Source organism: Penicillium hispanicum, assembly GCF_028827665.1.
Source record: "Penicillium hispanicum strain IBT 35686 chromosome Unknown utg000006l_segment0_segment0, whole genome shotgun sequence".
Classification (NCBI taxonomy): domain Eukaryota; kingdom Fungi; phylum Ascomycota; class Eurotiomycetes; order Eurotiales; family Aspergillaceae; genus Penicillium; species Penicillium hispanicum.
Genome location: NW_026623198.1, coordinates 1,191,790 through 1,206,139, shown reverse-complemented (window position 1 = coordinate 1,206,139; position 14,350 = coordinate 1,191,790). Strand labels below are relative to the sequence as shown.

The window sequence follows — 14,350 nt, the reverse complement described above, 5'->3', positions numbered from 1 at the left end:
TAGATTGTTCGAGTCTTGATTCCCCTTTCGCGGATGTGATTCTAGCTTTGTTTACGATTTCCATGCTTTCATGCGCCATGAAATTCTGAATTGAGTTTGACTGGTCTTGAAACCAGTGAGTATCTTCAAGCTCATAATGTACGAGTTGATTCCATTCAAATCCGAGGAGAGAGAGGAGTATTATACCGATGCGTTAGTCAAGGCCTACATTGATAGAAGCCGCTAGTAATTGGATGCTATGCCTGCGGCTCTTGTGTCGCCAGTACCTTTCGCACCTCGTCTGCAATGTCATATTCAAGTACAGACTTTGCAGGATTTGTACGAGAGAAGAGGCCTGTCCAGCCAATTAGTAGCAAGCAAACCAGTAAGCCGAAAGCAAAACATCACTTACCAACCAACCAAAGAATCAAATACATCATGAACTCCTGGGCAATGTTCATCGTTTTCTTATTCCGTTGCCACTTTCGCGCCTCATCCAGCAATGCTTTGACACGGGGGGATCTCAAGGCCTCGTGCTGCTTCGCAGCAAGCCGGACGGCGTCTCTCTCAGACAACTCAATTGAATCGGGGCCCTGGGCATTGACATATACCCGTGCCAGATAATGCGCCAGAAACAAGGCAAATGACTCTGAGTCTTCCAGGGCTTGCGACGAGCCCTGACCCGAAGTTGGAGGCAGCGCATGTGCTGCATCGCCCAGCAGCACTATTCCGTCCCGGTCCCAGATCGGCAGAGCTGGAGTTGACCAGATTGGCCATATAGTTTCAACTTGAACAGACTGGATTATTTCATGAATGACAGGATCGCTCCAGTTCGCATATCGTGCCCGCAAGTCCTGAGTGATTGCATCAGGATCGATGGTCTTGGGATCCGGGCATGCCTTCATCCCGTAGGTGGACCACCAGGTAATTGTGTTACCAGGCGTTGGGAGGTGATCAGCCGAGTCCTGGTATTGGTCTGCCTCTGAGGTGGAGGAGTACGCGTACCCGAAGGACCCATTACCACCAAAGGTGATTGTCATGATGCCCTGGGGGATGTTGCGCCGCATGCTTTCTGTGGCGGGATGGAAACCACCCAGGCCAACAAGGCCTCTGGGCGATGTTGAGCCAACTCTGAGCGGTTTTTGGGAGACTTTATTGGATACGAAGGTGACTTACTCATATTTTGGTGGGTAAGGATCTTGCTCTGGCGTCTCAATGTCAAATAGGGCCCTTTTCACAGTAGACTTCACTCCATCGGCGCCAATTATCAAGTCTGCCTCGACGGATTCACTTCCATCCGCGAATATGATAAGATGCTTTCCCTCGAGACTGCCACCAAGAACAACTCTTGCAACTTTTTTATTGATGATGGCACCGCTGGGGATCCGATCGCGCAGACATTGCCAGATCGAATGCCGGCTTATGGCCACCGAGTTCATGTCCTGCCCATTCACATGAGCCGTCGTCTCTATAGTCATCAGAGACCATTCATAGGCACTTCTGATCTGGAATTTTGAGTACGGATATCCTGCGCGATTGACATCCCGGAAGAGAGACTCGTCCAGCCGGCGCAACACGTTCAGTCCATTGGGACCTATACCAAGCGCACCACCCACAACCAGGGTGGACTGTGTACTGTCTTCACCATGGACAGATGTCGGTCGTTCACGGAAAGTTGGGTCGCGTGCGGTATCGTAGGCTTCATAGATGGTATAGATGTGGTCCTCTGCCGGTGAAGGTGGCTGAGGGAGATGTTTCTTGAGGGAGAGACATATAGAGCAGCCACTGATGCCGGCTCCAATGATGACGATTTTCATATTGAAATTCGATTGCACGATGTCAATAGCCTGTATTGTATATGCTCCCTCTTGAAGACCTCCGGGTTTGATATAATCAGGCTGCCATCTTCTGCTCGATTTCTTCATGTGAAGTTACAGTTTGATGTACGAGGTCAGCTGATTCGACCCGTCCAGAACATTTACCAGATCCCGTCTTTTGGTTTCAACTAGCCAAAGTCTTCGATCTTATCCACGGTCTGGATCTACCAGAAGATTTCCGAATGGCGAGAAGGCCATCGTTGCCAATATCTCCCACTGGCATACCAGGGCCGCCGTGTCCAGTCACTGTCGTCCTAAAAACCAGCCACGTTTCGGCCTGAAAGTGGCGACCGTTCTCCGGTTGAACCCCGACTGAAATCCGGGGCAGCGCATGCTGATCCAATTAATTACTCCACCAAGGCCCATCCACGCTCTTTTCGACCGTGAGAATACTTGGCGCGGGGTGCCGAGTTGCAGGATTGCAGGATTGCAGGCCTGCCTAATCGAGTCCGATTCCCCTCGTCCGGCCCGCACGCAGATGCAACCACACCTCGGTGCAAAAAAGGACTGAGAGTCATACAGGTGGAAGTGTGTGCGAGCCGATTACACAGCCAATTCTTGTTTTCAACCGGTGCAAAGGGGCGATGCGCGATGACGAAACCAGCGCCCCCCCCCCCATCTTCCCCTTCTCTTCCAACCTCCCCGGTGGATGCCACGATCGGCGTTTCCCCTCGTGGTCGGGGCTAACTATACTCGCTCTTGGTTGGATGGGCAATCCACACAAAGAAGTTTCTCATGCCAAGAAACTGGCTTTGTCTGCTCATGAGGAGCCTGTCGTGTCGGCTTTTCTCCGACAAAACGTGGGGTGGTTTTGACAGGGCAAGGGCCTGGAGAAAGCCACCCAGGATTTCCCCGGCAACACCAGCTTTATGATTCGCTCTGTCTGGCTACATGTATATCCTGAGTTCGGACGCGGTGCTGTCTCACCTACCAAAGGATTCTAGTACATAGTCGTGCGGGTCAGTTGGGGGTTGCGAGCGATGGCGCCCTCGACCGTGACCGCGATCGGGCATCTGCCCGATGACGGAACAAGCTCCAGCTCCGGTGGATTTCAGGGGCCTGCGCACCCAGCATACAGTACAGCACTGCATACGATGTACTTGAGATACTCCGTGCTTTTCCGCGCTGCCCCTATCTATCGGAATACCATCCTGCATACAGCAGATGCATGCCCGTCGAAATAGCGGGGCCATGGAAAATATGATTGAGAGGACATGGATGAATATCGGCGAGTGCGGTGCTGGCCTAAGCTCCCGGCTCGGCTTTGGAGGCTCCCCAAGTTTCAGGATTGCACAAGGATGTAATAAAAAGCAGAGCGACGGGGTCCTAAGGATACGGAAATCTCTTGTTCGAGGGCACTCGACGTACCACAACTCATGAAACCCGCAGTATCCAGCCTGGCAGCCACCACCCCCGGATTCTCAGGTCTCCAGACGGGACAACCGTGCTAAGTGCCGGACTCGGGATATCGAACGGGAACTGGACCTATGACAGGGCTATGATTGGTGACCCATCGGCTCCGCCGAGGACGACCAAAAGTCAGCAGTGAGCGCCGTGGTACTCCTTACTCCATGAAATCTACTTCTGTACGGGATGATACGGCAGACTTAGCAACAATGCCCCCCCACCCCCCCCCCCCGCAATTCCCCGACGCCTTGTGATTTATTCTCCACAGGACGGAGTGACCTTTGTCGCTTTTTCTTTTTCTCCTTTTCTCTCCGCCTGCCTTGGCTTCGGGAATCTGTCTTTTTGTGACTCGGTCAGCAGAGTATTGCCGCCGTAGGCTCCCAGGTGGAATAGGAGCCTCGGCGCTCATTTCATCGAGCTTGTCCTGGTCAAATCCACGCTGCTGCAGGGAGTACAGTAGCACCGTGCCAGCCGGAATCTAGCCTGTTTCGTTCTGCTCCGAGAATTGGCAGTTCGTCGGAGGCGTGATCTGCCAAGCAATCAGCTTCGAGTATGATGGAATCCGGGCACTCGGACGTGCTCGAGCAACCGCGTCTACGATTCGCTGAAAGGGCGCGGGATGATAGCATTGCCTCCTAGACTGTTGGTCGGGGCATGGCCTTTTTTACTTTTCAGGGGATCGGGCTGCTGCGGGCGAGGCAGTCTCGGTGAATCGGCACTTTAGGGTGATTCAAGAGGATCCAATGGGGAGCCGCGGGGGGGGCTCACTTGGTTTTGTGGGGAGGATTCTATATGCGAGGCCCGTTCGTGTCCGGGGTGGGAGTCTTGTTCCGCGGTTGCAGCACAGGCTAGGTTGAGACCTGCTTCACTAACGGAAAAGAGGACGATTTCGAGCACGTAAATGTCATCCAACCACATGCCATGAGCCTTGCAAAGAGGCATCACTTGTCGGAACGAATTCATTCCAATTCGTTCTGGAGATTCAACAGAGTTGTGGGCCTGACGGAGTATACATAAGACATAATGAGAATCATTCTTATTATTCAGTATGATACTCATCAAGATACAGCACTATGTATGTTGAAACAAGGCAAGCTTGCGACGAGCCTCTACGGAGTCTACGGAGGCCCGCTTCTTCTCCACCATCGGCCCTAACGACGGGATAATTTCTCCAGTGTCTTCCTGTTTGTTAGAAGCCCACCGTCTGGACCAGGGCCTGAGGGGCCGGAAAGTTAACCCTCGGTAGAACTGTCGGCGTATTTCGGGAGTTGGCCACTCCCAAGGGGGAGGATTTTCCTTTCAAGTGTCAAGGCCATCTATAAGTGGCCAAGCAACGTCAGATAGCGGAATGGGTCTCAACTTAAAACCATGCTCCGGAGGATGTGCATGGGAATGATTAAACGTGCGCCTGCAGGATATCCACGAAGCAAGTAAATACACACTGTACATATATGTCCGTCCTCTTGGCATGGGGCTACGTTGTACCCCGGGTTGTCCCTGGCCTTACAGGAGCAATCCGCCACTCTTTCCTGACACAGCTGGCTCCACTAGGGCGGGACGAACGAGCAGTTGCGAAAGGGGTGTTTCCTGAATATGAGTATTCTTGATATTTCGGTTGTCCACAACCTGAATTCTCAGTTCCAGACGAGAGTCACATATCACGCAAATCCAAGCAGACACATGTCGCTCGGGCATCCGGCACCGCACCGGGTCCGCCGGGGTCCCGTGACCGGGCCGAGCGTCTGCCGCACTAAGCCCCTTCTGGACGCAGTGACGCAGTCGCCCACGGGGGGAAGGAGCACCAAAGTGGAAATGCCTCTCGTGTGGGGAATTCTTGCCCGTCCCGGTCTGGCGAATGGGCGATGCGCGATTTGGGGTTGGATTAATTTAATAGTTTGTCCAACTCGCATTTCTTGTGCTTTGGTGCTTCGTATGGGGCAAATCCTCCACTTCCTCTATACTTAAACAATTCACATCCCCAGGCCCCAGCGCGCCTCCCCCAGTTCTAGGATCCTCTCCACTCTTCAACCTCTCCCTTCCCCTCCTTCGGCCGCTTTCCCTTTCTCCCTTTATCTTTTTGCCCTCGTGGGCAACTTGTTTCGCTTCGTTTTCTTGTGGATATTCCTTCGGATGTCCCTCCCTCGCCCCGGGCCATTATGAGTAGTGCCACCGCAACAATGACCGAACCGGAAGCAGTAAAGCGCAAGACCTCGGCCGCCGGCCTCTCCGTGCATAACCGCCCCGTCAAGCGCCGGGCCTCCAAAGCATGCTGCTGTTGCCGGGCTCGCAAAGTGCGCTGCGATGTGGTCGAGAATGGCTCTCCCTGCACCAACTGCCGACTAGATCAAGTCGAGTGCATCGTCACCGAGAGCAAACGGAGAAAGTTCGTCCAGCATGTGAAAATATCTGGTTTACCCAGAAGTCTGAGCTAACGCAGAGATCGGCACTGCAGGAAGTCGCGTGTTGAAGTGGAACAAAACCCGCACTCCGAGTCACCCGACGAGGTGTCCGAGGACAATCCGCTCCATGGTCGACTCGGTGACATCCAGGGTTTGCCCGATATGGTACCCACGTCGCCCTCGCAAACGTCGGTCGATGTTGACCAAGGGCAACAACATATGCCACATCTGCTATGTTCGTGATCAGCCGCCCAGTTAAAGAGAATTACAACGTCACTTAGGCACACCACCACTGACTAGCTAATGCAGATCAAACACAAGCGCATCGCATTGGTTCCGATGACCGCTATGGTCGTGGCATGGCTTCCAGCCCAGCCCTCCCTGCAACAATGCCACTGGCCAATACCACCTTGCAAATTCAGCAGCTGTTTGACCCGTCTTTTGGGAACTCCCGAGCCGCCAGTGGCTTCCTCCCGGATTATATCCGAGGTCTACCCGCACGACTGCAAAAGGAAGATATTGACTACCTCGCGGTGAAAGGCGCCCTGACGATTCCTGACGTCAGCCTACGAAACGAACTTCTGAAGGCCTATATCCACTACGTACACACTTATATGCCTCTGCTGGACCTGGAGGAATTCCTGCAGACTATCGTCCAGAATGACGGGATTCACCGCATCAGTCTCTTGCTCTTCCAAGCTGTCATGTTCGCTGGAATGGCTTTTATTGACATGAAACATCTACAAGCTGCTGGCTACCAGACCCGTAAAGCGGCCCGCAAGATCTTCTTCCAGCGAGCTCGACTACTATACGATTTCGACTACGAGGTGGACCGTATCTCCCTAGTGCAGTCTCTTCTTCTCATGACCTACTGGTACGAAACTCCCGATGACCAGAAAGATACTTGGCATTGGATGGGCGTCAGTCTCTCCCTTGCTCACACTATCGGTCTTCACCGTGACCCTGGAAACTCGCGCATGGACATTCGCCGTCAACGGATGTGGAAGAGAATTTGGTGGAGTACGTATACCCGCGATCGACTAATCGCCCTGGGCATGAGACGACCGATGCGCGTGAAGGATGACGACTGTGACGTGCCGATGCTCACCCTGAATGACTTTGAATTCCACTCCTTCTCGCCCGAGATTGTCAAAATGGTCGGGGATTCGGAGATTCTGCGAAATATCAACCATCAGCGAGACCTGGCACTGATGTTTATTGAGAAGGCCAAACTTTGTCTTTGCGTGAGCCATGTTCTTTCCGCTCAATATTCGGTGCTCAGCCACAAGTTCGGTGGTACTATGGAGACGACGATGATGCTAGTTCCTAAAAAGTCGACCACGGAAACCATTGAAGTGCGACACTGTGACCAGGAACTGGAGAACTGGCTGGCCAATCTTCCGTTAGAAACTCAGTATTCTCCATCGGGAGTTTCCAAGCTTCCGGAGCCCCAGGAAGTACTGCATTCGCACCGGGCCCTGTTGAAGATGGTCTACCTCACCACTTCTAGCGCCCTTCATCGCCCACAGGTCCTCCCTGCCATCCCATATCCCTCCATGGATGCCGAGCTGCAAGAAATTTCTCGCAACAAAGTACGGTCCGCCGCCGTTGAGATCACCAGTATTGCTCAGGATCTTCACATCTTGGACCTGACTCGATACTACCCTACGACCGGAGTGACCGTGCTTCTCCCTGCGGTCATTATTCATCTACTGGACATCAAATCCAGTGATCCTAGCGTGCGGATGACCAGTCTTCAACGCTTCTACCAATGCATGCGCATCCTGCAGCGCCTTCGCGAGATCTATGCGTCCGCCGACTTCGCCACATCATTCTTGGAAGCAGCAATTCGCAAGGCCGGTATCCAGCTTACAGTCGCGCCTCAAGACGTCCAGTCACCATCGCGGCCTCGGAAACAACGCACTACTACCAGCAGCAATGATCCCTTTGATATGCTCTCTCGCACCAATGCCTTGACGCCCCCGCCAGACTCCTTGGCGCAAAAGATTCCCGATCTTACCTACCCCCAGGCGGCCCCTGCAGGCGGGCGGTCCGCGGGGGATCTGTTTGCCTCGACACCGCCACACTCGGACGGCAGCGAAAATGGCAGCACCAACAACATCAACTCGAACTTTAACAACCATGACGCCTTCGCCATCCCTGAGCTCAACCCGGAGATGAGCCTGACGGAGCTAATGGATTTGGCCAATGACGCGGAAGTGACTCAGAACGACTTCGACGCGCTAATCAACTTCGACGATGCCGGTAACGAATTTCTCACCGACGAGCTCGCCGGCCAGCCTAGAGCCGCGGCCAGGGACAAGGATTGCGACTTCAATATCGACAGCGTGAAGATGATGGGCTTTGACCCCGAGCCCAAAGCGATCGACTTTTTTGCCAATCTGACCGAGCCGGGCGCTGAGTACTCCTCGACCGAAGCTCAGGCGCGGCCCGGTCTGACAACCGATCTGGATACCGATCTTGGCATCGGCCTGGATTCTTGAACATGTGCTTGCTCCTGCTCGCCTTTTTTTTTTCATTCAATGTTCGATTTGAGTTTCTTAGGGACATTATTTAATTACTGTCTTGTCAACAGACTTTGTCATTTATGTTGGGATGTGGAAAGACTGGGAGAGGAAGGTGTCTATTGGCGCATACCCCGGAATTTGGATCGGTTTCTTGTGATGATGATAATGACAATGTCCTTTTGTATTACGGTGATAGAGGGATTTCCAAAAGCATGAGCAATCTGATGTGTTCAATCTTCCGTGACTCTTGCCTTGCATTAGTCCTGCATCTCAAGTTACAAATTCCGCTAGGGTGGTAGATCACTCGGTTTCGTACGCCGAAGCCGTGTACTATGGGTATCACATGCTGGACCGAGCCTGCCACGATGTCATTCCGCATGAATCTCTTGCCAGTGGATTGTCGTCATGGACCCAGTCTAATCTGTCACGTCCTAACTTGAGGGTTCTGGTGGGATCGACAGGGACGCTGCTATGCCAGGGTTATGCGTGGAATGTGCACGATATGTACAACCAGACTCCTTGCTAAGTAATGAACCTGTGGACCGAGGCTCAGAGGTACCACAGAAATTATTCAATGTATCGCGAAGCATTAATCAAATATTGTGCTAGACAAGACCCACCCACATAGCCTGTCAAAGCGAAAGGTATCTTCAAAACATTCTTCAAGCCTGCAGGGCGATCTAAGATTTCACGTCATGAAGCCATTGATAGGTGTCTTGCCCACCTAGGCACTTCTTGTCAAAGATAAGGATTGGACCGTAATGGATTCCCGTCGTTGTCATGATGCTCTAGAATGCGATCTCTTCGTCCAGATCGGAGTGACGCACGTACGGTTCCAACGGCCCAGCCAAGTGAAGTTGTGATCGTGACACAATGGTGCAGACCCGGATCAGATGACAGAATGGCGTTTCTGAACAACAACGTCACTCGACATCGGAGAGTGACACGCCCAATGCACAACAATTCCAACACCAGCTGGGATGCGGCGAATTCTCTTCCAGAAACAGTCGCTCTCTGCATCCACTGTCAAGGATGATCCTATTCTCGCAGGAAGCATTATCCACTCCATGATCGGAGTCATTGTTGGCTCCTTGCAGGGCCCGCTCCACCGTGCAAGAATTGACTAGTCCGGCTTTCCGATCGCTTTAGCGTTGTCGACTCTCCCCCTCACTCCACGCCAATATACTCAGACAAGTCATCAACGCATATGTACGACCGTCCCCGGAGCTCTGCGGAGATGGGCCCGTCGCCGCGGTTGCGCCAAATCGAGCTTCTGGCTGGTCACAGCCTCGCTATGCAGCCGGGTCGATTCGATTGACATCCCCTCATCTGTTGAGCTTGGACCCAGCTATTTAACTCTCAAAGGAGCCCCGCTGGACCCGTGTCGTTCGTGCACATCGGTGTTGTGTTTCCACGCGCTCTGGATTGTTGAGATACCATGCGCACCTCTAGCTGGATCCCGTATCTGCTGCCACTCGCAGCAGCTCGTTCGGTGTCCTTGGACTCGGAATTCACTCGTCGTCAACTTCCTAAGGAGCCTACAGGTGTCAAGACCACCAAGACAGCCAACAATGTCACCATTCGATACAAGGAGCCCGGCAAGGAAGGCGTCTGCGAAACGACTCCAGGGGTGAAATCCTACGCGGGCTATGTGGACCTTTCCCCCGATGCGCACACTTTTTTCTGGTTTTTCGAGGCGCGTCACGACCCGGAGAATGCTCCCATCACGCTTTGGTTAAATGGGGGCCCGGGAAGTGATTCTTTAATCGGATTATTTGAAGGTCGGTATTGAGAGATCCGTAACGACTCTGTTGCTGTCGCTGATAGACTGGGAAATCTAGAGTTGGGTCCCTGCTATGTCAATGAGAAAAACGAAACCTACATCAACCCCTACTCCTGGAACGAAGTGTCTAACATGTTGTTTATCTCACAACCGCTTGGGACCGGTATCTTGCTTGTATCACATAAAGATAAAGGGGCTTTGCTAAAGTTATTTAGGTTTCTCGTATTCGGAGAAAGATCCTGGCTCCCTCAACCCACTGACTGGTGTCTTTGAGGATGCAGATTTTGCGGGTGTTCAAGGTCGTTACCCCGTGATCGATGCCACTCTTCTCGGTAAGTATTCCTGCCTCAAGAAGACAACATTATTAGTCTGACAAATGAAAAGATACCACTAATCTTGCTGTGGAAGCCACCTGGGAAGTCCTGCAGGGATTCCTTGGTGGACTGTCCAAGCTGGATGGCAATATCAAATCGAAGAGTTTCAATCTCTGGACCGAAAGCTATGGAGGGCAAGTGTCCGTATGAAAAACAAATGAGCTGTTACTAATCCAAACCACAGACATTATGGTCCAGCTGTGAGTAGCGGAGCTGCTTTGGCATAGTGTGACGTGACCTGACCATTATAGTTCTTCGACCACTTCTACGAGCAAAATGAGAAGATTGCAAACGGTACCGTGGCTGGCATTCAGCTCAATTTTAATACACTTGGTGTTATAAATGGTATCATCGATGAAGCTATTCAGGCAAGCTACTATCCTGAGTTTGCCGTTCACAACACATACGGCATCAAAACAGTGAGTTGATCACAACAGGGCACATAACATACGCATAGCTAAAGATTGATAGGTCAACGACACTGTATATAACTATATGAAATTTGCCAACGAAATGCCTAACGGATGTCAAGATCTTGTACATACCTGCAAAATGACCAATCGCACTTCGCTGGCAGACTATGCGATCTGCGCCGAGGCGACCAATATGTGTCGTGACAATGTTGGTCAGTGACATCGCCTTATGCACTTACTGCATTTATCAGACCCGACAGACTCTGACCGATCATGTAGAGGGACCCTACTATGTTTTCAGTGGCCGCGGCACCTACGACATTCGCCACCCATCTAAAGACCCTACCCCGCCGATGTACTATGAGAACTACCTTGCCAAAGACTCGGTTATGAGCGCCCTGGGTGTGGATATCAATTACACCATGTCCAATAATGAGGTGTACTACGCCTTCCAGCAAAGTGGTGACTTGGTTTGGCCCAACTTCCTGGACGACCTGGAAGATATCCTTACGCGCCCGGTGCGGGTCGCGCTGATCTACGGCGACGCAGACTACATATGCAATTGGTTCGGTGGCCAAGCTATTTCCATTCACGCCAAATATGCCCACAGCAAAGAGTTCCAAGCTGCTGGATATGCGCCCTTCCTTGTGGACGGTGTCGAGTACGGTGAAACTCGCGAGTATGGTAACTTCTCCTTCACTCGCATATACGAGGCCGGCCACGAGGTCCCATATTATCAGCCTGTTGCTGCACTGCAGCTATTTAACCGCACGCTGAATGGATGGGAGCTGCCGAAAGGCGATAAGAAGCTGACTTCGGACTTTGGATCGGATGGGCCCGCCACTGCGACGCACACTGAGCCGTCGGTTGCTTTGCCCACTTCCACGGCTGCGTCAGGCTCTGCTGCTGCCCAGATAGTGTGATAGCTGCATATTGGGTATAATCTAATATAATCTAGTAAATAGAGACTCCTCTCCTGATTGATCCATGCTACTATAGACCTTGTCGGGTAGCATACTATACTTGTTGTTGCTGGTCTTTTCGTGAAGGGGATACATGTACACTTAGCCATCTTCTTTGGCCTGAATCCCAACTACATAGCTCTCGGGGCTTGGGTGAAATGAATGAACGCATAGAAAATACAGCATACAAATATAAGGTCCTGTATTAACTGCCTGGTCATATGAAGCCCGCAACTGATGTTCATGAAGAATTTAATTGATATAGTCTCGCCCTCGCTCTGTCACGAGTTGAAATAGCAGCCAATATCGCCAAATCGGGAGTTATCAGGGAGAGAACAATCACGCATATACCAAGGTGAATTTACATGCACGTATTACAGTACTGTCGCACGAGAGTCCTTTTTAGACTTCTGTAGGTTGATGCTGGTTTTTCGCACCACTTACTGCTGACGTTGCGGGACTTCAGGCATCGCACATGTGAGTATATTATATATCAAGCATTATGTTCAGGGAGAGAGAGAGAGAGAGAGATCTTGTTATATGATTGACACCCGTAATCCACTGACCAACGAGAATAAATATCCCAGCTGTGCAGTGATGCCAATAGTTCGTTATTAAATATAAGAGTAACGCCTCGTAAATGCATTTGGTTGTTCGTGGCCTCCGCGGGAAAATGCAAGCAATAAACAAAAATAATAACATGGTGGTATATGAAATCTCTGACGCGAAGAGTTATCTGGGTCACTTAAGCCTTGCTGCTAGCGTCCTCACGGGCCTGGGGCTTGTCGGACACATCAGTGCCCTCTACCGTGTTACCTAGGACGTCTGCAGCAGTCTCATCAGAAAATCGTAAATCTTCCTCAACTGCTGTGCTCTCTTTCACTTTGAAGAAGATTACAGGCGAGGCGATGAGCATACTGCCAAGAAGAAGGCCCCAGCAGGAGGCAAACTCAGTCATGTATGGAGTCTTCTCAGCGTCCAGACTGGAATCATAGTTAGAGATAAATTCATGGAGGGTGAAGGAAATACATACCGCCACATCCCAGCTGCACCAGCAGACTGGATACCTTTATAGAAGCCGGCAAAATTGGCTAATTTGCGGCTATTGTTGGACAGGGAGCCCATGTACCTGAAAACCCCACATGAGAAAAAGTCGCTTCGTCAGGAACCATAGATGTATGCTTACCAGTAGGTGCAGGTCTGGAATGCTGCATCGTAGAATCCATAAAACATGTATAGAAACATCGGCCCAATATAGCTGTTGTCTGTGAAATCCGTATCGGCCTTGACAGTGGCACGAGTATATTGCCGCTGAAAAGCATAGCCACCACCCCAAATGCCCATGGTGATGGCGAATAGCAGACCAAAGTTGATCTTGGCACGAGTTGGACGGGAAAAGAACTTGATATCCAGGAGCTGTCCAAAGACGAAGGCACCGACCATCTGCATGAGCCAATAAAGCAGACTGTTCAGCGCCCGAGTGCGAACAGTGAAGTAGGCAAGGTTGACAGCATTGAAGTGATATCCGTAGAACCAGTTGCTGGCCAAAAACATAGGAAACATAAGCACAATATAGGAATCAGTGCGGAGCGTCTCCCACAAACCCAGGAACTCAGACTTCCAGGTTGGGTTTTTGATCACGATAACACGGGAGCCGTCCTTGCGCTTAATATATTTCGAATCGGCCAGCGACCAGCAAAGAGCGAAGCCGATTGCCATCAATACCAAGAAAGCAATGTAGGTGCCATTGTTCACATTGCCAGCAGTGCTGTGCATGTTTTGGCCAAGGGGAACCAAGCTTCCAATCACACCACCCAGATTGAAAATGACCCAGAAGATGGCAATGTACTTGCCCTTCTCATGCTCATGTGGGTAGCTCATCATAACGGCACCCTGCGCACACCACAACAGACCAGCACAGACACCGAGGAGCGCGCCCGCAAAGATCAGGAAGCCAGCGTTCTGATTGATGTTGTAGGAGAGAAGCGCAGCCACATAGAGGAAATAGCCGAAGCCACCCAGCGACAAAGTCAGACGAAGACCGATTCGATTGGCGATGGAGCCGGCGAAGAAGCCGACCACGGCGAAAGTACTGTACAAGGCAGTATTGGAATTGTTCACGTCGGTTGGATTGACCTGCCCACCACCGCCAAGACCGCTCACTGCGTTGTACATTCCAGGACAGAGAAAGCAGACAAAGGAGACGAGAACTAGCTGCGTCTCGGGTGAGGCGAACCAAGGTAGCTCCCACTGGCCTAGTTTCAACATCGGCTTATACATCCACGGCTTTCCGACCACGGCATGATCCATTGAGGGCTCAGGATCTAGCTCGAAGGATTCGATAGATTTCTCTGGTGCAGCTAATGCCTCCGAAGTTCCGGCCGATGGCTGCTGTTGCTCCGGCTCAGGGGTTGCCATGGTCGTGGAGGTGGCGATTTGATTCTTGAAGTGTTGTAGATCGGGGATCAGGAAGATGAAAAGACCAACCACAAAGTCAGGTGGGAATCAGGAGGGAAAAGAGGAATGTGACTCCCACGTGAGACGAACTGAGTCGTAGCAACACCTCAACGTAGCAGCGAGGACCAGATTTTAAGAATTGGGGCCATTTTTTTTCCGTAGTAAGTTCCA

General features: G+C 51.6%; 4 protein-coding genes across 4 annotated transcripts; 2 read left to right on the top strand and 2 right to left on the bottom strand.

The window, feature by feature from the left end:
• Positions 1-236: 236 nt before the first annotated feature.
• Positions 237-1,796, bottom strand: N7459_006774 (uncharacterized protein; the record flags this gene model as incomplete). The annotated part of the gene is made up of 3 exons (XM_056945942.1): positions 237-334; positions 392-1,089; positions 1,156-1,796. The coding sequence occupies 3 exons, from the start codon at positions 1,794-1,796 to the stop codon at positions 237-239; spliced, it is 1,437 nt and encodes a 478-aa protein (XP_056797941.1).
• A 3,644-nt stretch (positions 1,797-5,440) lies between these two features.
• On the top strand, positions 5,441-8,166 carry farB1 (putative C6 transcription factor (Ctf1B); the record flags this gene model as incomplete). Its single annotated transcript, XM_056945941.1, has 3 exons — positions 5,441-5,646; positions 5,716-5,897; positions 5,972-8,166. The coding sequence occupies 3 exons, from the start codon at positions 5,441-5,443 to the stop codon at positions 8,164-8,166; spliced, it is 2,583 nt and encodes an 860-aa protein (XP_056797940.1).
• A 1,462-nt stretch (positions 8,167-9,628) lies between these two features.
• On the top strand, positions 9,629-11,683 carry N7459_006772 (uncharacterized protein; the record flags this gene model as incomplete). The annotated part of the gene is made up of 8 exons (XM_056945940.1): positions 9,629-9,971; positions 10,032-10,136; positions 10,189-10,305; positions 10,358-10,487; positions 10,532-10,547; positions 10,599-10,766; positions 10,819-10,972; positions 11,040-11,683. 8 exons carry the CDS (start codon positions 9,629-9,631, stop codon positions 11,681-11,683), a joined length of 1,677 nt encoding a protein of 558 aa, XP_056797939.1.
• A 784-nt stretch (positions 11,684-12,467) lies between these two features.
• On the bottom strand, positions 12,468-14,140 carry N7459_006771 (unc-93 family MFS transporter; the record flags this gene model as incomplete). Its single annotated transcript, XM_056945939.1, has 3 exons — positions 12,468-12,705; positions 12,756-12,851; positions 12,909-14,140. 3 exons carry the CDS (start codon positions 14,138-14,140, stop codon positions 12,468-12,470), a joined length of 1,566 nt encoding a protein of 521 aa, XP_056797938.1.
• Positions 14,141-14,350: the final 210 nt, after the last annotated feature.